The sequence below is a fragment of the Talpa occidentalis genome, unplaced genomic scaffold, assembly GCF_014898055.3.
Source record: "Talpa occidentalis isolate TD23 unplaced genomic scaffold, MPIMG_talOcc4v2.1 talOcc4.7, whole genome shotgun sequence".
Classification (NCBI taxonomy): Eukaryota; Metazoa; Chordata; class Mammalia; order Eulipotyphla; family Talpidae; genus Talpa; species Talpa occidentalis.
This window is the reverse complement of record NW_023605083.1, coordinates 123,509,930-123,537,659: the sequence shown is the minus strand read 5'-3', so window position 1 is coordinate 123,537,659 and position 27,730 is coordinate 123,509,930. Positions and strand designations below refer to the sequence as shown.

At 48.5% G+C, this 27,730-nt stretch overlaps 2 protein-coding genes across 6 annotated transcripts in view; one reads left to right on the top strand and one right to left on the bottom strand.

The window, feature by feature from the left end:
- Positions 1–840: 840 nt before the first annotated feature.
- Positions 841–26,314, bottom strand: MYL4 (myosin light chain 4). Of its 3 annotated transcripts, none has more exons than XM_037495329.2 (8): positions 26,167–26,314; positions 12,347–12,490; positions 9,304–9,331; positions 4,137–4,286; positions 2,606–2,779; positions 2,053–2,130; positions 1,445–1,488; positions 841–1,008 (listed from the first exon to the last, which is right to left on the bottom strand). In XM_037495329.2, the coding sequence occupies exons 2-7, from the start codon at positions 12,455–12,457 to the stop codon at positions 1,460–1,462; spliced, it is 570 nt and encodes a 189-aa protein (XP_037351226.1). In that variant the 5' UTR covers positions 12,458–12,490; positions 26,167–26,314; the 3' UTR covers positions 841–1,008; positions 1,445–1,459. The 3 variants fall into 3 exon arrangements, with proteins under 3 accessions (XP_037351226.1, XP_037351229.1, XP_037351228.1); XM_037495332.2 differs by lacking the exon at positions 26,167–26,314 and adding an exon at positions 25,666–25,893; XM_037495331.2 differs by lacking the exon at positions 26,167–26,314 and adding an exon at positions 25,468–25,555.
- Positions 25,823–27,730, top strand: part of CDC27 (cell division cycle 27) — a 56,466-nt gene continuing 54,558 nt past the window's right edge. For all 3 annotated transcript variants that reach the window (XM_054689823.1, XM_037495325.2, XM_037495324.2), the window contains exon 1: positions 25,823–25,992. In XM_054689823.1, coding sequence (XP_054545798.1) covers positions 25,966–25,992 — 27 coding nt within the window. In that variant the 5' untranslated portion in view covers positions 25,823–25,965. The remainder of the gene's footprint in view (positions 25,993–27,730) is intronic.

Sequence of the window (27,730 nt, the reverse complement as noted above, 5' to 3'; positions counted from 1 at the left end):
TGCCATGTCCTTACTCTCTGGCCGGGACAACACGCTTTTGGTTTCTTAATCATTGGGAGTCTTAACCCCAATTCCTAGAACTATACCACACACAATAAATTACTTTAGGAAGGATGAAGGAAGACAGGAAGGGAGGAAAATCTGAAAAGGCTCCATCATGGGGGAGGGACATCAGCATTTCAAGTTGGGAAAGATGATTGTTTTAATTTAATTGAAGTAATGTTGGCTTACAACGTTGTTTGCATTTTCGTAGAGGGTCGCCCTCATATGTTATCACCATAGTGCACCCATGAGGGGACGCGGAGCTGTTGTCTAATGCACATAGAGGTTCTGCTTTGCAAGATGAATGAGTTCTGGAGAACAGCGGTCACACAATGTGAATATAGTTAACTCGATAAAAGCATGCACTTAGAAATGTTTAAGATGGAAAATTTTGTGTTGTGTGTTTTAACACAATTCTCAAAGAGAAGAAAAGGCAAGGACCATTTGAGGAGTCCCTGCCCCCCTCCCCAGACCCCTTGGTGCCCCTCCCCCTCTTTCCCTCCTGGAGGTGAGGTAAGGGGTAGACTGAAGGAGACAAAATTCATCCATAAACTGTGGACCTGCCCAAGCTCTCTGCTCATGTGACCCCGTATTTCTGGGTCTGGGGGCTTTTGTCCTCATCTCCCAGTTCCTGGGTAGCTACTCATTTCTCTAGGAACAAAACATAAGGCCTCAGGGGGCACGCGCGCGCACACATGCACACACACCCCTCAGTGATTTCATTTTAAAACAACAGCAACAAAAACACAGAAAAATTAAAAAATAAAAATAAAAACAACAACTCAGGGGCTGGTTGGAGCAGAGGCCTGGCCCAGGTGAGCCACAGCCGTTTATTTCCAGGGAAAGCCATAGGCCCACGAGGTCCTGGGGCTGCGGACAGCGACAAGCTGGGACTCCGGTTCCAGCTCAGTCCCTCCAGGCCTCTCGCCACTCACCCCGGGAGGGCTAAGGCCAAGGGCCAGGCACCTGAAAGAAAGGGCTAGGTAGAAGAAGAACATCATCCTCCATACCCCCATCAGGATGGTGCTAAGATGTTGGGGAGGGACGGGGCATGTAGAGGGTAAAAGGAAGGAGGCACAGGCAGGGCCACTCTCCGTGGGAGCCATTTTCCACAGCAGAGCCTATACAGGCGGCCCCAGACCTGCGGGATTGGTCTCGCCCAAAAGACCTGGGAGAGGCGGAGGATGTGCCTGGTAAGGGGCAAGGTGGGGTGCAAAGCCCAAGGAGGGCAGAAGGCACGGGGGTGGGGGGGGGGAGGGAACCAGGCAGGACCGGGAGCTGCTCCCCCAGTGTGATCTCCAGCCATCCCCTCTGAAAGGATCAGGGCTGGGAGAGCAGAGCTATAGGGCAGGTGGCTGGTCCCGAAGCCCCAGAGGGGCCGGGAGAGGGAGCCTGCACTCACCCTGGCAGGCCTGCTTCACCCAGACATGATGTGCTTGACGAAGGCTGGAAAGAAGGCCACCGTCAGTCCCGCACACACCCCTCGGCTCCTTCTTGCCCTCTCAGCCCCTTAAACCTCCTCCCTTTCTCCACTACTGACTTCAGGCTTCCTCACCACCCCTTCCTCAGTCTGCAGTTCTTTCTCGTACTTGGGGTTGGTGGGGAGAAGGTGGAAGGGCAGAGGAGACCTAACTTCTGCTTTGTGCCGAACTCTCTGTGCTGCTTCTGGAAGTAGATGAAATGAGCAGCGCCACCTCTGCCAATCCTGCTGCCTTAAGAAAGGTGCCTTTGCTCAAAGAGAAAGCTGAGGCTCAGAGAAGGTAAGTGGCTAGATCAAGGCCACACAGCTGGTGCATCCCAGAGTGATCTCCAAAATCCAGACCTTCCATTCCACCAGGATGTTCACCCCCAGGAGGGAGAAGAACATTGATCTAGAGCCACCAATGCATGTCTGGAGCACAGACCCTCTAGCTCCTAGGTCTGCTCATTCTGCAGACCCCCACCCAGCCCAAGCTCGCCACACTCCCACCCCTGGGTGCCCATGGAAGGAAAGAAGGCACAGCCAGACACCTTCATAGTTGATGCAGCCATTGGCATCCTCTTGCCCAGCTAGCAGCTGCTCCACTTCAGCTTCAGTCATCTTCTCTCCTGGGGTGGGGCAAGGCTCTTAATGACAGATGGCAGCAAAGAGACAGGCAGAACCCAAACACCCCTGCAAGTCTGAAGGCCCAAGTCTCCCCGTCCTGGGATATGGTCATACTACGCCTCCCCCAAAGGCTTTAGAGGGTAGAGCCAAGGGTCTTAAGACCCTTCATAGGCCCCAGACCTCTCCTTTTGCCTGTGGCCACCACTGGGTGAGCAGACCAGGGTTTCAGAGACTGCCGTAAAGACAGGGATGGAAACCATGGGTACCACTGCAGAGGCCTCAGCTGTCACCCCTGCTGTCAAACCCTGCTAGAAAACCTAGCTGGGAAGGTCCCTAGAGAGCCAAGATAGACAGACGCTGAATTGGGATGTGAGGTTCAGGAGGGATGGACCCCAATGTCCCTCCAACACAGGCCACCTCAGTGCCTCCAAGCCCTCCTCCCTTCCACATGGACTCCACCTCTCCCTGGCTGCATACCCAAGGTGGCCAGGACGTGGCGAAGCTCAGCGCCCATGACCGTGCCGTTACTCTCCTTGTCAAAAACGCGCAGCCCCTCCACGAAGTCCTCGTAGGTGCCCTGCTCCTTGTTGCGGGATATGTGCTGCAGAATGGGCAGGAAGGTCTCGAAGTCCAGGGTCTTGGTGCTCATCTCTGCACGGGCACAGCCAGGAGAGAGAGTCAACGTCAGCAGAAGCCCACGGGAGCGGAGGCACAGCAGGGCCTCTCCCAGCTCCACCAGGCTAGGAACCTCCCAGTGGCACCAGGCTCAGCTGCAGCCACGCTGGCCGGGGCATCCAGGCAGGTGTCCTGGAGGACAAGGGCCCACGAGAGCACCACAGGACTGGCACTGGGATGCAGTTTTCTCCGGGAAAGTACCAGGGCAGAAGGAAAGAAGGACCATGACTCCACCCAGGCCTCTGAGCTCAGGTGGCCCCCGACTTGGGGGAGCTGATGGTGTCAGCAGTAGAAGTTGAGGGGCTGCAGGACTTGAGGGACTTTTGCTATGTGACAGACATGCAGTCATAGAGGCCAACTGATAGGATTTAAGACAAAATTTCACATCACTGTGCATTTAGGCCCCATTACTAGACCACGCTGCCTGGAGCTATTCTGAATCAATCAAGTGTATAAATTCACAGCTCACTTCTCCCACATTGTGGTTTGTTAAAAGCTTTAATTTGATAGATGTGAACCTTTTTTAGTAGCCTAAATGTTCACTTTAACTAGTGCCCAGGTATCTTTGTTCTCCAGGAAGCCCTGCTGACGTGGGCAGCCCCCCGATCCTCTGGCCTCTTCCAGCCTTCATCCTAGGTGGGGACCAGGAAGCCTCTAGAGAGGCCCAGCCTTGCCAGTGAGCTCCTGCCCAGGCCTGCCTGGCCCGCCCAGTTGTTGCACCTCTAAGAAGGCCTTGGCTGTTTTAGGGCAGCTTGTAACTTCCCTGCCACGGTGGTCATTCCCTAAGGGACACACTCCTTGCACCTAAATCCTCACTTGCCAAAAATCTATCAGAAGGCAAATGAGTGTGAGACACACCTTCCAGCAGCTGCCTGGAGCTTGTACTAGCTCACATTAGGGGCAGGGTTTGCCATCTTCAGGGCCCTGGCCATATGAGCACCTAGTTCTCACCCAGCAAGGACAGCTCTGCTCTGTGACACCTCCACTAAGAAGGGGGGTGGGGCACTGAGGATGGTTGGTCATCAGATTCCCATGCCTTCTGCCCCTGCCCCATGACCCTAGCACCATGGGGTCTCAGAGGAAGACACTGAAACAACACGATGTCTTGCCGGCTTTGCGGGAGCTCGGGCTCAGGCAGGGAAAACAAGAACAAGCCCAGGTCCCACCTTTCAAGGGTTAAGGAGGTGCCAAGAGCATCCGGATAAATCCTGGCCATGAGAGGCGGGTAAGGTGGGGCAGGGTAAGGTGGGGCAGGGAGGTCTAAAGGGGGAGAAGGTGATCCCGGGAGGGACAGACCCCGACACGAGGAGGTGGACCGCACGGGGGAGCTGACCTTCAGGCTTGGGTTTGCCCAGGACGCGCAGCACCTCAGCGTTGGTGGGGTTCTGGCCCAGGGCGCGCAGCACATCCCCGCACTGCCCATAGGTGATCTTCATCTCCCCAGTCGGGGTCCGGTCAAACAACGAGAAGGCCTCCTTGAACTCTGGAAAGAGAAACCCTGCTGCAGGCCCTGGCCCATGGGAAGGTGGTGGCTGGGGCAGATCGGTGTGGCTCATCAAGTATTTCAGTAAGGCACCTCCCTGGAGCCCATCCCCACCCTGTCATCCTCCTGTTGTCTTGTGGTCACTTGAACATGTCCCCTGCCAAGTGGCAGGGTAGTGAAGACAGGACTGGGGCGGGGTGGGGGTGGGAGGGGGGGTGGGGGGTGTCAGGATTCCGGGGCCCTCATCTGGCTGCAGGAGAGGCCCTCGGGGCTCCTCCTTGAGCTGGGGTGGGGCATGGGGGTGGGGAGTGCTTAGGGCTGCCAGCCCTCCCACACTTTGGCCCTTTGCAAAGGGGTAAGGCCCGGGGGAAGTCAGCTCAGACCATGATCGGCCCCTCCAGCTGAAAGGGCTCCCAGGCCGGACAAGGGGACAAGGTAGAAACAGCCACCAGCTCCACTGGACTCCCAACCTCTGAGGGTCCTTTTTTCTTAGCTCTAAGCTGAGATCACCTGAGGGGGTCGCTGGGGGTGGTGGGGATTGACTACAAAGCAAATGGAGGGCAGTGTCTAACTCATAGTCAGGGAATGAACAAATGGGGGTGATTATACTGTCCTAGTTCTGGGGCTCGCTCAGAGATGCAGGGACCAGGGCAGGTTTCCAAGGAGCAAGGCCAAACTAAGACCCTCCTGAGTCCTCTGCGAAGAACTTCATTCATCACTGTAGGGTAAAGAAAATGTCAGGCTTTTCTGCCCTTCCGCCATCAGGATAGATGATGGATCCTTGTCCTGAATGCATGCCTGATGGCGGGCACCTGGAATAGGGTGTGGGCATAGGTAGATGGGATTCAGCTGAACTAAGACTGTGCTTTTAAGGGCGGCGTCACGGGGACGCCAGCAGCAGCAGCAGTAGCAGCAGCAGCAGTAGAAGCCTAAGCCGAAAGAGAAGCAGCAGAACCAACTCCAGAGAGCCCAGATAGAGTGAAGACTTGCTGGGGGCTGGGAGGCCTGCCAGCCTCCCAGCCCCCCAGCCAGCACCCCTGCCTGCCATATGCCTGGTGAACCCCAATAAAAGACCTGCAAAAAACCACTGAGGACTCTGACTACTCCTTGACCCGGTCTGCATGGGATCAGAAAACCTGCACTGTGGCCAGTCCGGCCTTTACAATCACTCATTTGGATTTAGCCGATTATAATTTGGGCTTGGAGTGCATTGGAGTTACTTATGATAGCAAAGAAATGATTTACTAAACAGATTAACAATATAAACCTAAGAAGAATGTGTGAACTGCTTAGGAGAAAAGCTGTTTGTAATCCTCTCCAAGTCCTTCAGCAATACTTACTTCCTCAGAGGCTGCATATGGGTTATTTACAAATCATTCTACATATCAAAGTAGGTTTCCCAAGATGTTTACCTGCAGCTCTTTATTAAGTTTTGTTTAATTTTAAAAGATAGAAACCGCATGTCTTTCCTATTGCTGAATTGTTCGGTTCAAATTCCATTTCCATCACTTACAAGCTGTGTAACCTTGGGAAAGTTAATATTTAACCTCTATAAACTACTTTTCTTCTCTAAATGGCACCTAACTCAGGGTCCTTAAATGGCATTCAAATTAAATACAATCGTGTGTGTAGAAACTCAACACAATTTCCTGCTCACAGTAACAATGCAGTTAGTGTTATTGTAGCAGTTTAATCCCGATTTTACCACTTAACGGTGTGATCTTGGCCAAGTCCTTTCACCTGTCTGAATCGTGATTTCCTCCTCTGTGAGAAGGAAATAACAACTTGTTAGGAGGATTTATATATATATTTTTAAGTTTGAAAGCAATTAGCCTGGCTTCTGGCACAAGTTCAGAGGTTGTTCCATTTGTTATTTGAAACTGAACTCGGACTTTTTGATCTTCTGCTAGTTGAATCAGAAGGTCAGATTTGATAAAAAGAAGAGTCTCCTCATATTAGAAAAATATGATGATTCTTAGGAGGAGAGTGTAATGTGACCGGGAAGTAACAAGAACAATTTGGGCATTTGCCACAGGGCAGGTGCTGAACTGATAATTTCCCATGGATTGCCTCATTCATCTTTACAAAACTTTATGCTATAGGTATTATTGTCCTCATTTATAAGACATGCAGCTGTAACTTTGGGCTAACTATTAAGGAAACCAAAGAAACAGGGAGGAGGAAGGAGGAAGTGTTGGAAGAGACCTGTTGTACCTGTTAATGTCCTAGCTGGCAGGGGAGCATAGCCCATGTATGACAACCAAACAGTGACATTGAGGAGTGATGCTAGGAAAAAAGCTAAGCCAGTGTGGTCTCGATGAATATGTAGGGTGATGTTCAGGGCCAGAAAGAGACCTTTTCTCCTATCTAAGTAGCCAGCTGCATGCTAAAACAATCAACTTCGGTGGTAACCCCTTTCTAGAAGGATTTGGAAATCTGAGGAACCAGAGAAGGAAGTCAATAATTAAAAGTTTAAAGGTTAAATGGAGATACCTTTGGAAAAAAAAATGGAAGGAGCATGTGATCCAGCAGTACCACTGCTGGCTATTTACCCAAAGAACATGCAAACACCAGTATGGAAAGACTTATGCCCTCCTGCGTTCATAGCAGCACGGCCCACAATTGCCAAGTCAGGGACCCAGCCTAAGTGCCCATCCACAGGGGGCAGGATAAGGAAGTTGTGGAATATATACCCAACGGAATACTACTCAGCTTTTTAAAAAAAATGAAATAGTGCCTCTGGGGACAAAAGGGTGGATCTTGAGGCAATTATGCTGAGTGAAATAAGTCAGAACACGAAAAGTACTGATGGTGTCAATTTTTTGTGGAATATAAATAACCAAAGAACACATATTGGCAAAGCACAGCAAAAATAATTCTTAGACTCTGTGAAAAATAAACTGGTTACCAGAGGGAATGGGGGTTCGGAAAAGAAATAGGGGAAGGAAGGGACGTAGGGCACTGGCCAGGAGCACTGGAGAGTGAATGAAGCATGTGGAGGAGTAAAAATGTACCCCCAGAGTCACACAGATATGTAGGGAACTGATAAATGAATATTAAAGTTTTTTTTTAAAGCATAAAAGAAACTGAGGCCCTGTCACCTGGAGAATATAATATAAAGCTACCTTGGGATTGGATAACTAACTTCAAGAAGATGGAAACTGGATATGGAAAAGAATCATGTGTTTTGACTGAAAAGAGCCAATATCCTCACCTTGCACATAAAAAAAAGTGTCAGGAAGTGACTTTCCCACAGTTTCATGGCCAATAATGGCAGACTTAGGACAAACACTAAAGTCTCCTGACTCAAAAGCATGGCTTTCCACCATAACGTGAGAAAACAACCTCCAGCTCACCGAAAAGCAAATGAAGAGACAGCAGAGAAAAATTAAAGCAGAAACAATCAAGTGCGACATCAGGAATAATGTCTTCCAAGTGAAAGGGATGAAGGACTGGAAGGAGTTAGGCCCCAGTTCTGAAAAGCTTCATGGGAAAAACAGCTCTCCTGCTGTCTTTATCCCTGATTCCCATCTGGGGGAGGGAAAAAAAACTTATCATTAGTTGCTTCAATCCTGTGTGATACATACATAGATCATACTGAAATGTATTCAAATTAATTTGAAGAACTTCACAGCATGCCAAACTATTGACTAAAAGTGCCCACTGAATATTCCAAAAACAAAGTCAGATTCAGCTTGATAACTTCAGAATGTATCTGCTAGCTCTAGGGCCTTTTTTTGTGGGTAAAGTGGCACGTTTTGGGAGGGTAATTTGGCAATGGCTTTTGCCATTATAAATGCACATATCCTCTGACCCACTGCTAGGAAAATTCCTAGGGGGAAGTATGCTGATATTCAGGAAACAACCCGAATGCCTGTCAAGGAAGACTGATTAAATATAATTATTGAAAAGAATGAAGTACTGTGTAATTATTAAGTGAATGAAAGATAAATGAAAACAAAACAAAAAGCTAAAAAAAAGGTGAATGAAAATATAAAAAGATATTTAAATATATTATTAAACAATATTATAGTTATTTGTATTATTTATTACATTTATAATATATACCATTCTATTAATTTTAGTGTTTATATTTTATTATTTATATTTATAAACTTTGTTACTTATAGGTTATTTATATTGGTTAGTAATTATTGGAATATTTGTACCTATTTATTTTATTATATAACTATAATAATTAATATGTATTATTATATATTTTTCTCAAAGGATTGCTAAAGCCCTGTTAATAGTAGTTGTCTTTGGGAGAGCAGCATGAGAGGAAAATAAAGGAAAAGTATTTTTATTTTTCATTATTTAGTTTTAAGTAGTATGTGTTTTGTTTTGTTTTTTTACCATAGGCATGCGCAAGTTTAATTTGTAAAATACCATATGTGCTTAAAATCAAGAGTTCGAGACCTCTCAGGTTCCCTTCCAAGCCCTCTGTTTGTCTTTCCTGGAGTCATTTGGTGAGTTGAATCCTGGCTGTAAAGTGACAGTGAGCCCCAAAGATGGAGAGGGGCTGTTGATGGAGAGCACAGTGGACGAGGAGACCCCCGTCAGGACTGGCCCTACCACCACAGCGGGTGGGCATCATGGCAGACCGCAGGAGGGGAGAGGAAGTTGGTAACCTACGAGCGGGGCTTTCCAATGGCAGGAACAGAAATGAGGTGTTCTAAATGAGCTGGATGGTAGATTGGGGGGGGGGTTTACTGTGCCCCTATCATGTTCCAGGTGGTCTGGCAGAGCAGTAGAGAGCTCAGGTCTGGAATCAGATTGCTGAGTTGGAACCCTGGCTCTTCCACAGATTACCTGTGTGACACTGGGCGAGTCATCCAACCTCTTTGGGACTCAGTTTTGTGAAAATTAAATGAGCTACATAAAGGGCTGAGGAGTTAATAACCTAGATCAAACACAGGCTTGCTACGGGGATGATGACCGAGATAACAACCTCTGCTTCTCTTTCCTCCTCCAGGGAAGTGCAACAGTGGGTGGTTGGGGGTGCAGCACTACTCACCTTCAATCTGGTCAGCAGTGAAGTCTATCTGTGGGGAGGAAACACAGAGGAATCAGGGCTAAGGCTGCTAGAGGCTTCCACAGGGAAGCAGAAATGGTTTCCACCTCTGGCAGGCCGAGGAAGAAGGGCAGGAGACCCCAGTCGTGGGCCAAGACTGACAGGACATAAAATAAGGTGGCTCCGAAGCTCCCTCAGTACATTTGGTCAGTGACGCTCCAAGTGAGGGAGAAAGAGAAATGCTCTGCAGACCGGCCATAAGCTGCCCTGACTTTCACCCATTCAGTCTTTCCCTCCTCCACAAGCCACCCTTCCTCTCCCGTTGGGTGCCCTCCAGTCCTCCCTGGGACTGCCTTTTCCATTTGATGCTTTTAAATCCACCTCCTCCAGGGACAACTTCCCTCACTCCCACTCCATCCCAGCCCCTCCTTCAGGCTGCCGGCCCTCTTAGTCCCTCTTAAGCGCTCTCACTCTCAGACAGAGGAGTGCCCCAGCCTTCCTGACTGTTTTCTAGGTGTGCCTTTATGTGTACCCCAGTTCCTCGAAGCCAGTGCTCCCTCGGGGCAGAGATTTTTGTTTATTGTTTACTGAAATGCCTGGCACATAGTAGGCACTCAAAAAATCTGAAGGACTTGAGATTCTCTGCCCCCATCCCCAATAATTCATTGCTGAGCACAGAAGAGGAAAGCTCTGAAAATGAACAAGGAACAAAAACGGGCGTCGTCACTTTAACCAAGAGTCATATGTGTTAATCTGCCACCCTTGTCTACCACCACCCCAATCCCTTCTCATCTGGGGGTGGTAACCAGCCTTGGAGCATCTTCTTCATACACCACCGTCCCCAGTCCTAATTCTCAAGCTTGTGCGGTGCCCTTAGGCTGACATCCATTCAGGAGGACCCCTGAGGGGACTGGAATGAGCAAGGAGAGCAGGAGGGGGTTATGCCAGCCAAAAAGGGAACTAGCTGTGCCCAGGAATGGACTGTGCCAAACGTCGGGGGCTGGGGCATCAGGAAGTTAAAGAAATCCGGTAAATGGGGAAGGACGCTTCACATGTACTCTCTGAGGAAAAGTTCTCCTTATTTTGCAATGTGTTAGGCCCCAGGAGTAACCATGGAAGAGAAATTGGTGAAGCCATAACCACAGACATTGGTTTATGTTGCTTTTGCTCTGTCTTTGAGTAAAGAATCTTCTAAGAGGGCCTCCCAGGTGGCACAGGGGTTAAAGTCATAGTGCTATATAACGCAATGGCCAGCCTTTGTGGCATGAATCTCTAGCCAGGGAGCAACCCACATGGCGCAGCAGACCTCTCCTGTCTTGCCTACTGCTCCCCTCAGCAGTGTATTTCAGTAGATCCGCCTGTTCTGCTCCCCACTCTGTCTCTGGTGAGTCTTCTCATCCCCTCACACCTCTGGCCTATACCCCAGTTCTTGTATACATAAATAATTTTTTTTTAATAAAAATAATCTAAGAGAGAAACTGGGTAAGCACCATAATGGGGAGGTGATTCTCATGAAAGCCACCTCGTTCTTTCTCAACTTTAAAGCCAGTTCAGTCACCCCAGAAGTAGAAAAGAGGATTGCCATTGGGGTGAGAAGTTGAGGGGCATGAGAGGATGAAGGGAAGTGATGGGCCAAGGGACACCTGCCATGCTGCTAAGCAGCTGTTGCCCTGACCTGGGGACACGGGACTAGTGCACCCACAGGAGTGGTGTATTATCCACACAAATCAGAAACCAAGGCAAGGTGGGATCCTCAGAGGGTGTGGTAGATGACCTAGAAGGCCTTCAGCCACTTTCGAGGGCTTAAGTATGCCTCAGTTTCCCTAGAGTAAGCCACAATCAAGCCCAGGGAGGCTTGATTAACTTTCTTGGCCAAGACATCTCGGTCACCCCCAGTAGGAATTACCACAGATCGTCCCCCAGGTCTCTGGCACAATCCGTCTGCAGGGCCCGTGCTGGAGGGATCTTGAGACAGGGAGGGACGTCCAATGAGAGGCCTGGACTTCGTTTTCCTGTCTGTTTGTCACAGAACCTGCTTCTGAGTTCTTTTTCCCACCTCATTCCACACCACCCCCAGCTGATACCCTCTGCTCCTAAGTCATTATTCATAGCTCTTCAGAGCAGAAGCCACTGACCTCTACATTCTGATGCCAAGTCTTAAAATTGCTTCGTTCTCCCGTGGCATCTGACCTCCCCCTTCTCAACCCACCGCCTCCCCTTTCCATCTCTTCAGCCACTGGGCCAGTGAGCTGGGAGGGCCGAAATGACTGAGTCAGCAGGCAGGGCCTACCCAGCCCCAGGCAGAGGAACTTCCTGGTGTGAAGAGGACAGAGAGGACAGAGAGGGATGAGGGACGAGGACTGAGTCGCACAGGGAGCCGGGCCCAGCTCCCTCACTGGGTCAGAACTGGTCTCGGCTGGGGTGGGGGGCAAGGAGAGTCAGTCCTCTGCACACTCCAGATAGGAGCCCATGGCAGGGACCCATCTAAGTAAACAGGAGAGAAAGCCTGTCTTCTCTCACCTTATCTTTGGCCTCCTGATCCCTTCCCCCGCCAACGCACACACACAGGGCCTTTGTGTGTAAGGCCTTTCCCCGGCACACAGGCACATGCCCCCTCATTAGTCACATCCCTGCTCCGAGCGACACTGGCAGTCAGCGTCATGTGTCTTTTCTCCATAAACATATCACACCACCTCCAAGCAAGGAGTCGACCGCTTCACTATGGTGGCCCCAAAGTGCCGAAAAGGGTTGGATGGTTGACTAGTTGCACCTCGTTGCCACTCTCAACTCTGCTGGGCAAACACAGGGGGACAGATCAGGGCGTCCACAGACAGAACCAAAACCTGTTCTTGAGGGAAAGGATAACAACCCAAAATAGCCCTGACCAGCCCCAGGAACTGCTCCACGGCCCTGGGATTGTGATCCAGGGTCTGGACACCACGGCTCTCAACCCCGGCAGCCTCCATGAAGCAGATTTCTGAGCTGCAGGCGAACCAGATCCTGAATGTCAAACCTACACCCATCCCCAAGGCTGAAGTTTGCTCACCTTTACACTCTTCGGGTCAAAGGCAGCTTCCTTGGGGGGCTCAGGAGCTGGGGCAGGGGCTGGGGCCGGCTTGGGGGTGTCCTTCTTAGGTTCCGGCTTCTTGGGAGGCATGTTGTCTTGGGGGGTCTTCGGTGGAGGCAGGACCTAGAAAGGAATCAGGAGATGCAGCACCCAGGAGTGGAGACAGGAGACTCAGATGCCTCCTCCTTTTTATCCTGGTCAGGAGCCCCCATCGAGGGGCTGGGTGAGAGCAGGAACAACTGCTGCTGACTATAAAAGGAAGAAACACTAGCAGGGTACAGCTGACAACAGTGTATTGTCACCAGGTTTGGGGCCACCAGCCCCCCTCCCCCATACCTCACACCCCTCACAGCCTCCACCTCTGGAACAAGCTGACTCCTTCCTGCCAATTGGTGGAAACCCAGAAGGGCCAGGAACACAGACCCTCTCAAAAATGCCGGTGTCCAGCCAGAGAGATGAGCTGACTTGAGCAGTTGATAACCCTCACACAAAGCCCAGGGGAGGGGAAGGCTTTTTTTAGCCCCTCCTGAGCAGGGGCAGCCCACTGCACATTCCTTTTAAGCAAAGATCCTTTAAGCTGAGAGCCACTCTGGGCCCTGGGCTCTGGCCTGAGGCTCAGCAGTCCAGCCTGGAGCCCTGAAGCAACAGCTGGCCCAGCCAACCCACACTGTCCCGCCACACCCTCCCAACGCATGGGGCAAAGCCCTCCATCTTCCAGAGCACGTACCCCAGGAGCTCCACAGGCCTCAAATCCTAGGTCCACCACCCCCACCATCCTCAGTCATTCATTCAACAAGTGTTGAGCTCTTAACTCAGCAGAGCCCAGGGCCTGAAACTCGAGACTAAAGGTCAGAAATCCTGTGTTTAGGTTTTACTATACCTCTAACGTATCTATACCCCTGGACTCCGTGTGTGTGTGTGTGTGCGCGTGTGCGTGTGTGTATAGCTCTATTCATACAGCATCTCATCAATCTTCACCGCAATCCTGTGAGGTAAATATGACTCTTAGCACCATCTCATACATGGGACGATTGAGACTAAAAATGGTCCAGGCACAAGATTGCTTACCTAACTAGTTTCAAGCTGGGAGTACATACAAGTGTGTCTGATTCTGAAGTGCAAGCCTGAATCATTGTTATAATAACCCCACCTAGAGAGGGGAGACACGGGGGCACAGAAGTTGGTGTGCTTATCAGAAAGGCCAGGATGAACACACACTGACTGTTGCAGGAGGCTTCCCTAGGCCCGTGGGGCTGAGGACAGGAGGATGACGGCAGTGGACGGTTTTTTACTTTTTTCACTTCCTGTGGTAATGGAAATTTTTATAACGAACATGTACTGTTTTTGTTTAAAAAAAAAAAAAGCTAGAAGCTAATAAAATGGTGACAAAAACAACAGAAGTGTATCCGCTGCACAGAGAAGGGCCCTGTTTTTGAGCTGAATCCTAAGACTCCAGCTGGGATGAGAGGAGTAGTGAAGCCAAGAGGAGCAGAAAAGTCTCTCTGTCTGTCTAGGCCCTTCCTCACCTGTGAACTAGAGGGCCAGACTGTGTGATGCCCGCTAGCTCCTGAGCCCAGCTCCCTAAGCACAGGCTCCAAAGCCCAGATCGTTTGGAGCCGAAAGGCCCTGAGAGATGATCTCTGTCCTCATCTAGCTTCCCATCTTCCTTTGTGAGAGCGTCATTAAGGCCCAGGGAGGCTTTATTTACTGGCAGAGCTGATCCAGCTGGTTCTGGCTCCCAGGGTGTTCCCACACCACACTGCCCCTCCTATAGGGCTATTCATGCTCTCCCTAATGGGGGGCAGGGAGACCTTCAAAGGAAACAGAGACAGGAAAAGCGTCCAGGACTTTCCCAAGGGGGATTCTAAAATAAGACCCAGCATCTCAGCCAGTCCTGGTCCTGGCCTGGGACAGCAGCCCCTTCAATCTTTTCACCTCACTGCTTCCCCTCCTCTGCCGGCCTTTTCTCCTCCCTCTGACTCCTGTCACCTGCTCCCATGTGCTTCTGCCCACCTCCTTCTATAGTCCCTGTCTGTCCCCTCCCTGACTACCTCATTCCTCAGGGGAGTGAGAGCTTAGGTTGTTGGTGATAAAGGGGGAAGAAAGAGAAAGCCCATCACCGCCCCCCTTCTCACCACCAATTGCCTCTCCTTCCTTGCTGTCCAGATAGGTTTGCGGGGAGATACACCAACGGGCCTCTGCAGAGAGCTGAGGCCGGAGCTGCAGACCCGGGCATCAGGGCTTACTTTGCAGCCACTTTGCATCTCCGGGCCTCAGCTTGCTTATCTCTAAAATGAGAGATAATCAGAAGCCAGGCCCCCCTGACTGGCTGTGAGGGCTGGCCTGGCCAGATCTTGGCACTCCCCCAGCCTGTCACTTCAGCCCGCACCCCTCCCATGTGTTTTGTACACTGGGAGACCCACAGTCATTTACCAGGACTTGGTCCCACTGTTTAAAGGTTTTAATATAACCACTGAGTGAGATGCTCTCTATGTCCCCTTCCAGTTAAAAAGCAAGTTGTTCTGGAAAGATGCATGATCATCAAAAGGCAGAGCAGAGAGACCGTCCTTCCCTTTGCTTTCTTCTTTCTTCATATCTTTTTTGTTTGTTTTGTTTTTCAATTCGAAGGAAGAGCAAAATGGCCAATCTGCATGGGAAAAGCTGTGTGGGGCTCCAAGGGCCTCTGAAAACACAGAGGAGGGGTGGGTTCAGGGGCAGCCTGGAGTGGGTCTGCGTCATGGCTTCGGCGTGTTCTAATCTTGGCCTGGCACCTCAGGCCCTTTCACCGTGAACATTTCCTTCTCGAAGTGTGAGCCTTGTGTGAAGCAGCATAAGTCAGGCACCACAAACCCTTTCTGGCTCATGGGGAGGACACACAGATGCTGGTTTCATTTAGCTTTCCCACAGATGTGCTGGGAAAGCCTGCGGTGTGCTCGGTTTCCGAGAAGGAACTCCAGGAGAGGGGCCCACGGGCGGGAGCCACAGCGCGGTGGCAGTGGGTAAAGTAGACTGTAAGGTATGGGTCTGGGAATGGGGAAGAGGAGAAAGGAATGGGGAAGGGAGACTGACAGCAGCTGGGTACCCCTGTTGTGGCTCATAGTTAACAGGTCTCTGGGGCCTGGCAGCCTGCCTGACAGCAAACAGGAGGAGACCCCTGCCGGGAACCTTGGGCTACAGCACCCGGAGGTGTGCGTGGGGTGAGGGGTGGGGAATGTCCCCCTAATTAGTTTCTGATTCCCTTTAAGCAACCCCAGCTAACAAAGTGCGTGGCCCGCTAGAAGCCACTAGAGAACACCTGTGGATTCCCAGGTAGGCCTGTGTCAGGAATCAAGATACGTGATACCAGACTTGGTACCACTAAAACTGGTGATGCCACAGCTCACAAGAGCCCAGTAAGCTGGAGTCCGAGCTTCACCTTCTTATGACCCTCACTCTGTTTCAGGGCCACTGCCTTCCACCGGCAAATCCTATGCAGCTACAGTGTCCTTCACAGGATGTGGGACAGGGTCTTAGCTCCGATACGTGTTGACTGGTCAGAGCCCAGAAAAGGAAGAGAGCAGCAGAGAAGAGGCAGAAGTGTGAAGAGATAAGTATAGCAGCAGACACTGGCAACCTCACAGCTGTGTTGGGGAAGTTTCTTGGTGGTTCCTGAGCCAGAATTGCTCCAGGTCCAACCCATTCCAAGGCACCCACTGGAAAGACTTCAGGTTCAGTAGATGGAAAACACGGGACAGAATTTCATGCCAACCAGTTTATAACACAAATTCATGTCAAATTCAGAGACAAATGCACAAAGAACGGACACTGGCCTTCATGTGGGCTGAGATTCTGCACACTCACTAGTCCTCCTCCCTTTTGCTCCCACCACGCAGGGCCTGTGCCCTGCCCTGAAAGAGATCTGTTAGAGTCTCCTGCCTGGATCAAATGCTGCTGACAGCAGGCCTGGCTGTGAGTGCTGGCACCTTCCTCCTCTCTTCTGGACATCATGGGGCAGTGCCCTGGCCAACACTCTGTTAATCTGTCCCCACAGAGGGCACTGGGTAAATCGGGCTCTGCCACAAGGCAGAGGGTAAGAGGGCACACTCAGGAGCCAGGCTGCCTGGAATGGAGTCCTGACTCAGTCAGATCCTTGGCTAACCTGGTTAACTTCTTTAAGTCTCAGTTTTCCTGTCTGTAAAATGAGGATGGATGATTGTGAGAATTAAATGAGTTAATAGGGGTGACGTTCTTGAACAGTGTTTAGCACAGAGCCAGGACTCAGGTGTTCATTCGTGATGTAGCTAGACAGGTACAAGAACTTACGTTAAAATTGAGACCTTTGATAATGGAAATGAATAGACATTTTTTGAACAAACATGCAGGATGTTTTCATTGTAATACACAGTAGTATGAATACTGGCTGCCAAAATGAGAAGAAAAGTTTAAATGTCTTCTTGACATTCATATATTTATCTTTTTGAATTTCATGTTAATAATTCTGAGTTAATACAAGACTTAGTGAATGTTCTCAGCCAGGACATAGTTTTGAAATGGATAGGCTTTTGAAATGGATAGTCATATCAATTCTTCTAAAATAGATAAAGCTATTCTGTCAATTTGCATTTGAGTTTTAAAAGGGAAATCATTTTCTTGTACTTGATTCAATTATTGGAAAATTTTAAAGTATGCTTAGAACCACTGAGGTAAGTGAATCAACTTTTTCAACTAATTTTTACAAAATCTAAATATAGGTCAAGTATTTATGATGAAAATTTAGCATCCAAACTAAGATTTGCTAAGAGAGTAAAAATAATATATATCATATTAGTAATTTTTATATTAGTTATATGTTAAAATTGTTAACACTCTGGATACTCTAGGTCTAACAGATTGTCAAATTTTTAAAAATACATGTATACTAGAAGCATTACCCATTATTCAAGAACATACACAAACAAAAACATACACATTAAACATATTTGATGTTTGCCTACAGTGAATGTAGTTTGCATACAATGAGATAAAGGGGAATAAATAAATAAACAAGAGATGCCTTACACAGACAATTAACTACAAATCCAGGAGAATGATTAACCCAATCCTTTATACCTAAGAGCCCTTGTAAGAAGGGAAAAAGCAACAAGTCACCTAAAGTCTTACTGACCCTTAAGGCCCAGAGTTCCAAAGGTAAAGGCAGAAAAGGACTGGAAAGGTGTCAAAACTCAAAATTTCAAGGACGGTGGTAGCAGTGACTCTCAGAGTACTTTGAATCATCCTGCACACTTCATTTCCTTGGCTGCTTTAGCCCAGGTGAAGAACACTAAGTATGCTTGCCCTAATTGCTCAGCAATCAGTAGAAACAGTTAAAGCTAATTTCTGTGCTAGGATCCAGGAGGTGCTGCCTAGTGACAGATCTGAGAATAGAGAAGTGTGAGGACACTGAAGGGGACCTCAGCACCCAGGCCTGAGCCTCCTGAGGACCTAAAGCAGAGGGCAGTAAAGCTGGTGCTTGGCAAAGAGATTTACAGTTGAAAAGCAACAGAGAGCAAGTTGGGATCCTTACCAGTCACCCAAACTACATTGTCCCAGACATCCTGACAGCTGCAAGGGACAACAGAGGCCCAGAGAGCAGGGGATGACTTGTCCAAGGAGAATCAGGCCAGTGAGGGTCCTGGCCCCCAAGAGAGAAAGAAGGCACCAACATAAGACCTGGCCTGACACCACAGCACCCGCAGCAAGGAAAAAGAAACTCAAACCCTCAGCAGGCACTTTTTTTCCAGCATTTGGGGATGTGCGTTTAATGTTCAAGGTTTTTTTTTTTTTTTCTGTCCTTGGTTTCCTATTCCACCAACTTCTTCTTTTGCTTTTTGAATTCTGACTTTCTCCGTAGAATTCCACTGGTAACTTCTCTGTGACTAGATTTATCTTTTGAGCTTCTCTTACAACACCACATTCTGTCACTGACTGTCCTCTTTTAAACAGATTACTCTCACTGATACATTCAACTAACACTTTTTTTAAAAAAAGATTTATTTTATTTATCTATACAAGAACTGGGGTACAGGCCCAATTCGTGGGATGGTGAGAGGATTCACCAGAGACAGACCCAGGAACAGAATAGGCAGACTGAGGAAATACACTGCTGAGGGGAGCAGCGGGCGAGACAGGAGAGGTCTGCAGCGCCATGTGGGACCCTCGCTGGCCTGCTGGGCCGGGATCGAACCTGCGCTGCAGAGGTTGTGAAAAGCTTCACAGTGCGGCGCTCAACCACCTGCGCCACCAGGGGAGGCCCTCAACTAAGCACCTATAGCACTTGAACTGTCCGATGTTGAGGAGATAAATAAATTAAAAGTTTTAATACAATGATAAATACTCTCACAGCAGTTTTATAAGAGAGCGTGTAAGCAAAAAAGAATGCATTTAGTTCTACCTGAAAAATCTGTATGTCCAGGGCCTCTCTGGTGGCTCAGGGGTTGAGCACAGCACTGTGAAGCTGTCTGCAACCATTGCAGCACGAGTTTGATCCCTGGCCAGAGAGCTACCCACATGGTGGGCCTGTACTCTAGCTCTTGTATGCATAAATAAATCTTTTTTAAAAATCTGTATGTTCAGGGCCTCCCCGGTGGCGCAGCGGTTGAGCGCTGGGTTGCGAAGCTGCCCGCGGCCTCTGCGGCGCCGGTTCGATCCCCGGCTGCTCCCCGGCCACCGGAGGAGGGTCCCACATGGCGCGCAGACCTCTCCTGCCGCCCGCTGCTCGCCTCAGCAGTGTAGTTCGGTCCTTCTGCCTGCTCTGCTCCCCGCTCTGGCTCTGGTGAACTCTCTTGCCCTCCGGCGCTTCTGGCTGTGCCCAGTGCATGTATGAACAAAACAAACAAACAAACAAATAAATAAATAAATGAAACATGCCTCTAAAAAAATAAATAAATAAATAAAAATAAAAAAATAAAAATCTGTATGTTCAGTCCCAACTTCTTTCTAAATTGTTTCACCAATTGTTCATTTTCAATTGACCTTTGGACATTTCTCACCCAAGGAAATTCATACTCAGTATATTTTATTTTATTTATTTATTTTGTTTAAAGATTTATTTATTTATACAAGCACTGGGTAGAGTCAGAAGCGCGGGAGGGCGAGAGAATTCACCAGAGCCAGAGCAGGGAGCAGAGCAGGCAGAAGGACCGAAGTACACTGCTGAGGGGAGCAGCGGGCGGCAGGAGAGGTCTGCGCGCCATGTGGGACCCTCCTCTGGTGACCGGGGAGCAGCCGGGGATCGAACCGGCGTTGCAGAGGCTGCGGGCAGCTTCGCAACCCAGCGCTCAACTGCTGCACCACCGGGGAGGCCCCCTCAGTATATTTTAAACCTAGTTCATCACCTACCTCCCAAATCATAGAGTTGAGCACCAAGCAAACAATACAAAGCCTATTCAAGACAACTTTGGTGTATACTTAAGATAAGAGAGAAATCAACCTGTGTTTAACCCATGGCTTATATAGAGAACAGTAAAAGTCTGAATAGAACTTAGAAAAGGGAGAGAAAAAGAATTATTATCTGGTGGGCATCCTCTCCAGACGACGTAGATATTTTCCCTCTAGCTTTCAGGCATACATGTCCCTTCTGAGGAAAAGGAGATCATAACCAGTAAGATCATTCAATTCATTCTTTTGGTTTTAAGTCTGTAATCACCATGCAGCCTCTGGTTAGAATCTGAATGCCCTAAAGAGAAGGAACTGGACAGGAATATTTCTCATTGCAAACAAGTAACTTGAAACTATTTTCATATTCTTTTTTGGGGGGGTTCAACCATCTAGCACCCTAGAATAGTGGAAACTTGGAACTGTCTAGGCTCCCTAGCAGCCTCATTGCTGCATTCCCAGATCCTCCAATTCACAAATCCTCAGCTGTTAGCATAATCTTTCTCAAATTCCATTTTCATGTGGTCACTCTTCAAGCCAGTCACCACCAGCAGCTCCTTCAATCTATTTTATCAATCTAAAGTCATCAGCCTGGAACCCACAGCTTATCAACTGTCCTCAACATCACTATTTCAACCGAGTTTACACAGCCTCCACTCCTGACAAGCTAATTTGCTTACAGTTTCTCTTTCCCATACCACTGAGTGTGGCTAGACCGCTACCCTAGGTCCTGTGGCACATTTCAGAGCTCAACCAAGATGCATTTTCTGATTAGCCTCAACATTTCAGACGTTGCTTTGACTTAAATCCCTTAAGGACTTACGTGCAAAATCAGCATCGTCCCTGAGTCCAGAAAGGGGGAGTCAAAAGGGCATCAAAAGAGAGCGTCAAATGGTTATGTCAACTAGAAATAAAATCATTTAAGAGATCAAGTCATTTAATCATCAGTTGTATTTGGGCCTCCCCTGGTGGTGCAGGCATTCGAGCGCAGTGCTGTGAAGCTGTCCACAGCCTCTGCAGTGCCGGTTCAATCTCAGCCGGCTGGCGAGTGTCCCACATGGCATGGCAGACCTCTCCTGTCTCGCCCGGCTGCTCCCCTCAGCAGTGTATTTCGTCAGTGTGCCTGTTCTGTTCCCCACTCTTTCTCTGGTGAATCCTCTCACCCTCCCACGCATCTGGCCTGTACCCCGGTTCTTGTATAAAATAAATAATCTTTAAAAAAAAAAGAAAAAAAATCATCAGATGTATTTATAATATTATAATATCTTTTTATATTTGTGTAGGGCACTATCGTAGGTAAAGGAGACATCTAGTGATGGTCAGACAAAATCCCTGCCTTCCTGGAACATTAACAAACAAATGGGAAGTAAAATTACCATACATGCTATGAAGGAAAAGAACAAAAAAGCTGTGTGAGAGGATAATAGGGTGGCACTAATAATTTAGATTAAGCAGACACCTTAACAAAGGGCAATAAATTAATGGAGAAATGATAGGAAAAAGAATTTGGACTTCCAGAGGTGATAAATTGTGGGAAGGTAAATATGTGGGGGAAATTAATGTAGGATCACGATATTTTAGTTAAGTTCATTTGTGCAGACCCAACTCAGTGTCAACTCTCTACCTCCAGTGATCAAGTTGCTTTCCTCCTCCTGGTAAGGTGAAACACCCTCACAAAAAAAAATTTATATTCTGCTTTTAGGCAGGTGGAAGAGGGCACAGAGTTCTGCCTATATTTGCTGCTTTTTAACTACTGTCAGCTCAAAATAATTCTTATGTCAAACTGACATATTCTGATCCCCTTTGCAGAAATGTAGAGTATAAGCAGGAGACAGATAAGACTGAATAATGAGGGACCAGATGTTGAAGGGTCTTGTTAGGAAAGTGACAGGGTTTCGACTATATCCTGAGGGCAAAGGGAAATCTGAATTGGGAAGGGAAGTCCTGAAAGGATCAGAATTGGTTATGGAGGTAAGATTACAGACAGGAAGAAACATAAAGGTATATTTAGGGGGCCTCCCTGGTGGCACAAGGGGTTAAATCTCAGCACAATGAAGCTATCTGCAGCTACTTCGGCACAAGTTAGATCCCAGGCCAGGGAGCTAACCCACATGGTGCAGCAGACCTCTCCTGTCTCGCCCGCTGCTCTCCCCAGCAGTGTATTTCGGTAGATCTGCCTGTTCTGTTCCCCACTCTGTCTCTGGTGAATCCTCTCACCCACCTCTCCCCCGCACAATGGCCTACACCCCAGCTCTTGTATGCATAAATAAATAAAAATAAATCTTTAAAAAAAGGGTATATTTAGGAGGTAAAATAGGGTTTTGTGACCATAAGATAGGGTTGAGAAAGTGGCTTCAAGTTTAAGCAATGGAGTAGATGGCAATGCATTAAACTAGAAGTGGAAATATTTCAGGTCTGAGGAATGAGAAGTTCCATTGTGAACAAAGTACCTGTGAGACACACAGCTAAAAATATGCAGTTGACAGCTAAACATTTGAGTCTGGAATTCTAAGCAGCAGTCTGGCTGAAGATACAGATTTTGGAATAATTTGTAGATTAAAAAAAAAAATGAGGGCCTCCCTGGTGGCACAGGCGGTTGAACGCAGCACTGTGAAGCTGTCCGCAGCCTCTGCAGTGAGGGTTCGATCCCCGCCGGCCTCGGAGCAAACCACATGGCGAGCAGACCTCTCCTGTCTCGTCTGCTGCTCCCCTCAGCAGTGTATTTCATCAGTCTGCCTGTTCTGTTCCCCACTCTGTCTCTGGTGAATCCTCTCACCCTCCCGCGCATCTGGCCTGTACTCCGGCTCCTATACAAATAAATTTAAAAAAAAAAAACTTAAAAAAAAACCAAAACTGAACCTAGGAAAATGGATGAGTTTGCCTAGGAAGAAGGTGAAGGGTGAGCAGAAGACCTTGAAGCGCTCGAACATTAGAGAGTCTACCAAGGAAACTGTTCAAGAAAAGAGCAGTGGGAGTGTGAGAAGACAAAGGAAGAGGATCATTTGACCAAGAGGGAAGCACAAACAAAGATGGGAAAAACACCCTCAAGGTCAGATAAGATAAGGAGAAGAGGCGGCATGGACTAGGAACAAAAGAAGTTTACAAAGAAGGAGAATCAAAGGAATTGAGAAGAGTGAGCTTACTCTGGGCTGTTTAGAGTCTTGCCAACGATAAACATCTAGCTTCTTGAATAGTTCCCTGAACACTGGTGTCCACATCTGATGAACGTGAAATAAACAAGAAGCAGGCTAAAGACATGAGACAATCAACCATGTTTGGAACAAGGCTTATTATAACCCAACTCCACTCGCCAGCTAGACATATGTGGATAATAGATGAAAGCAGAATGTTCAAGGGATTGCAGGATGGTGAGTGCAAGTAGGTCAATCAGGAACACAGAAGGAAGTAAAAATACTTTCACAAAAAGATACCATCAAAGCATAACTTCAATACGGCGTGCTCGTGGATGGGTGGAAGACCACAGCAGATGTATTAGGTAAGTGAACAGCAGAAAAGAGATGTTCTTTCTTAAAAAAGATTTTAGGCAAATTCTAATTTTAAGAGTTAGAATGTCAAGCATCACAAACTCTTTAAATGCTGACTCTAAAGACACATTTTCACACAAAAAGTACCATCTTCATATAGCCTATCTTGTAAATTCCTACATGTAAGTTTAAAAACCCATTGCACTATACAAGACTTGAGTTGGTGGCATATTGTCTGAAAAAGCTGTGTTTGTAAAATGACCACAAGTTTCATGGGAAAACAGTGTCATGTGACTGCTTAAAAATGCAAGTACAACTTTAGCCCATTGTAAGAGAAGTGTCCACATAAGCAATAGCCCTACTGCATTCTGAATTAATTATAATAAACCTGGAGTATTATGTTGAGTTAAAAGCAACAAAATTTAAGAGTCATATCTCTTACCTATGGCTTTCTTTCCATTCCCATTACCAGATTCTCTCATACGACCCCTGGCAATTGTTTCGAAAGATGACCCAACAAACCGGCTTAACACACATGCCTTTTGAAATGTCACTTTGCATTTCTCCCATCAAGAGGTAGAACTTATTTTTCTTCCCTTTATTCCAAACTGGCCCTTTGTCTTATTATGGCCAACAAGAAGTGATGGTGTTAGGGGGAAAGGATGTCCTGAGCTAATCCCATACAGGTTTTGTGGACCCCACCCCCACTCCAGACTAAAGCCATCAGGACATTGGGAAAGACAAATCCCATCACCACCAAAGGGAGGGTGGCTGGGACCTGAGGGTGGAGTTGGGCAGCCAGGTTGCATATAAAAACCAAACACGTGGGCCTTGGGATGGCTCCTGCAGCTCGCCTCCTGGCTACACAGCTCCTGGCTCCCGGCCAGCTCTCAGAGTGCCATTTTGGGATTCCTGATCGGCGGATCGGGTAGGACTCATTTAAAACTTTATGTCTCCCACTTTTCTCCCTGAGCTGTACATTTCCTCATTTGCCCTTCCCTTGTAAATAAACCTTTATTAACCTTTCGCGTGTGCCTGCAATAGAGCATTAATAAGTCCTTTGAAGCGCGCGGGTGAGGACCCACAGTCAGGCACCCCGTTTTGTATCGAGGTTACTCTACAACAATGGGACTTAACCTACAGTCCTCAGATGTAAGAGGCTTCATAACCCATTTTTACCCTTTTGGTTGCTAACCACCAAGTCAAGAAGCTGGAGCCAGATTATAACTGGTGAGAAATCAAGGATAAGAGAGGACATGTGGAAGACAGCTAAGGGGCTCAAGCTGGCTCCAAGGCCCCAAATATGTGACCACGAAGCCATTTTGGACTTTCAGCCACAGTCAAGCCAACGATGGTAACATTCTATATCGACACAATCCAACATATGTATATTCTTTATCTATGCTACACATGTCTTTTGAAACCTCGGAATGTGGCAAGGGTGTCTTAAGAACTTCATTCTTAATTTCATTTGATCTTAACCAAACTTCAAATAGCTACTGGCAACTTTATCAGGTAGTGTAAAGACCTCCCATTCTAATTTATCCAGCATAATCCTGCTACAAGAACAAGGCCCAGGGGAGTAGAAAATCACCTTAGCACACACCTTTCTGGATCTACAAACATATAAGCAGTAACTACAGATGGCTGCTGAAGAATATAGCTCTGTCGACTGGTGTTAAAAAAAAAAAAAGCAAAAGGAGCTCCTTCCAACATCCCCCAAACGAAAGGAATGACCCAACCTAACTGGATTTCAGTTAACTCAACGCAGCCCACTTCTGCTTCTCTCCTTTCCCATAGGTTAGCTTTCCTCGCCCTCCAATTAATCTCCCTCTCCTCTGAATTTTGTTTTTTGTTTGTTTGTTTTGTGGGCCCCTCTCCGGTGGCCGGGGATCGAAAACGCCCTGCAGAGGCTGCGGGCAGCCTCGCAACCCAGCGCTCAACCGCTGCGCCACCAGGGGAGGCCCTCCTCTGAATTTTGAACACTACGTACAACGGGCATCGCATTTGTAGCATTCTTTCACATTGCTTCTGCCTTCCATAGACCTGAGCCTCTTCGAGGGCAGGGGCCATGCTAGGTCTCTGGGGAGCGGCAATGCTTCCAGATTCCCCACTTCCCTCTGAACCACGAACAGGTACTTCCGGAATGGATGAAGGACCTAAACTCAACCAACGTATATTTCTTGGTTAATTAAAAATGGGCCCCAAACTCTCGAGTTTTACCCTTCGCTTAATCTACCGAGCACCACTCAATCCCGCAAGGTGCAGGCGAATCCAGCAGCCGCGGGGCCACGTAACGCCCTCGGCCGCCTCCCGCACGCCACGCCCAGTCTGCTGGGTGCCGATTGGGCGGGGCCGAACCTAGTGGCCGATTGGGCGTGGCGTGCGTGAGTGAAGGCGGGGCCCAGAAGAGGCACCCACACTCGGGTTCAGACTCGGTAGTTTTCGGCAATCCTCGACAATTTCCGACTACGGGCTCCTCCGCCGCCGATCCTCCTCGGGCATTTCCGGCTTCCTTCGCGCTTTTCCGTCTAGCTCCCGCGCGGATCTCTCCACTTCGGGTATTTCCGTGTCCCGCTCGGAAGTACTCGGCAATCGCTCGGCCTTCCCCCATCCCCCGGTAACGGTCGCTGGTGAGTTTAAATGAGCCGGGGCTGGCCGGGCCGGAGCCGCTACGGGGGGGGCCTGAGGCACTGCAGAAAGTGGGCCTGAGCCTCGAGGATGACGGTGCTGCAGGAACCCGTCCAGGTAATGAAAACCCTTCTCTCAGGCTGGGCTCGCGGCGTTGGTCGGGAAGCCGCGTACGGCCACCCCGCGGCCTGGTGCGGCTAGGCCGGCTGCTTCTCCCGCCTCCCCTCCTGCCGGGTCCTGCCGGGCTTCTCCTCAGTTCTGAGGCCGCGCCGGCGCCCGGAGCCGCGTTACCTCAGGTCCTGCGTTACTTCTGCCGCGAGGGTGAGCGGGGTTCGGCCGATGATACCTCCTCGCCCGTCCGAGCCAACGTCCGGCGAGCCCCTCCTGTCAGTCCAGGGGCCTGGCCGGCCGGGGTGGGGGGGGGCGCCCCCCAAACTCGCCCCAGGGGCTCTCTTTCCCGGGGGGGGGGGGGTTGGGAAGCGCGTCTGACCCGAGCCGGTGCGGTCCTCGCGAAGGTGGGGCAAGTTTGCGGGGGGAGGGGGGGAGATTTGTTTTTGTTTTCTGTGAGAGGGTCGAGGGGGAGTGTAGGATCGTGGGGTTTTTTTTTTTAATACTAATTTCTGCTTTGGTGACAGACTCTGTAGCCGACGTTGCTTTTCTGGCCCATTGAATTTCCCATTGGACAATGATCGGAGAACTCAAGGCCGGGTGCTGAGGGACAAGCACCTATGCGAGGGGAGGGGGTGAAAACGACACATCTGGGTTTTTTCCATGACCGGCGGTTTCGACCAGGAATGTTTTATTGTGCTTGCTTCTAAGGTGTGGGGGCCTGAAAGGCAAATCCGTCCATTTTCCATCCATTTCACGGTCCTTACCACACCAAGGTGTGGGTTGACGCACGGTGCTCCCCTGGCATGGGAGAAACCCGGTTGGATTTTAAGCGTGTGATGCATTGCCAAGTCATTTTACTCCCTGCCCTCTGAAGAAAACTACGTCTTTTTTCCCTTGGTGAGGAGCCAGATTTGGGAGGCTTTCAGTCCACCTTATGATATTTGACTTAATTAAAAGGAGTTGACCTCTATCAACGGCTGTCATTGAAGTTAAAAAGCAAGTTGTAAAGCAAGCTGATTTATAAATTACTTCATCTAGCCCTTAATAGGCCGGTGATATCCAGTAGCAAATATTTTCATACATCACCACTCCCGTGTTTAATTTTTCTTCACAGGATGACATGTCACTTTCTCCTATTTGGGCCTTCCTACCTCCCTCCCCACCCCCCCCAGCTCTTTACATAGAGCATCTATTAGTATTTTAAATTATGTGTGAGATTCTCTCTTAGGAAATTTACCTGTTTGTAGGTTGTACCAGTGCTTCTAAAGCTCGCCCTTTCCACCCAAATTCATCTTAATAAAGAGCCCTCCACTTTTTAAGCCTGACATGAAATTAGCAGTTCTTAAATGAATAAGCAGATCACTCAAGCTGTTTAATTTCTGTTTCAGTTTCTTGTAATTTTCTCTTAATAATTAATGATACATCTGCCTTCTCTTGCTCCAAAAGGCTTCTAAAATGATAAACTAGTTTGACTTATAGCCTGTAATCACGATTTAAAATAATTTCAGCTTGAGTAAAACCTTAGAGAAGAAATATGTAGCCTCTTCCTAGATAGTACCCATCAGGTTTTCTCTTTATCTTTAAAGTACTTAGATATTTTTAAGATTTAAAAGTAAAAAATATTTTCCAGTCTACCTTTGTCCATTAGATTTGGGGAGAGTGGTAAGGCTTAGGATATAACCAGGTGAGAATTTTGGTTGAGTTTATAGTTAAAGTTCTAGGGATCTGGAGCAGTGGGAGGAAC

Bases quoted from the DNA above. Each gene is read 5' to 3' on its own strand.
- MYL4 (XM_037495329.2), bottom strand. From the start codon at position 12,457: ATGCCTCCCAAGAAGCCGGAACCTAAGAAGGACACCCCCAAGCCGGCC. The intron at 2,780-4,136 runs GTCAGCTCCCCC...GTGCCCGTGCAG, and splicing joins GGGCAAACCCAAGCCTGAAG to AGATGAGCACCAAGACCCTG. The intron at 1,489-2,052 runs GTGTCTGGCTGT...CCTTCTTTCCAG, and splicing joins TGGCTGCATCAACTATGAAG to CCTTCGTCAAGCACATCATG.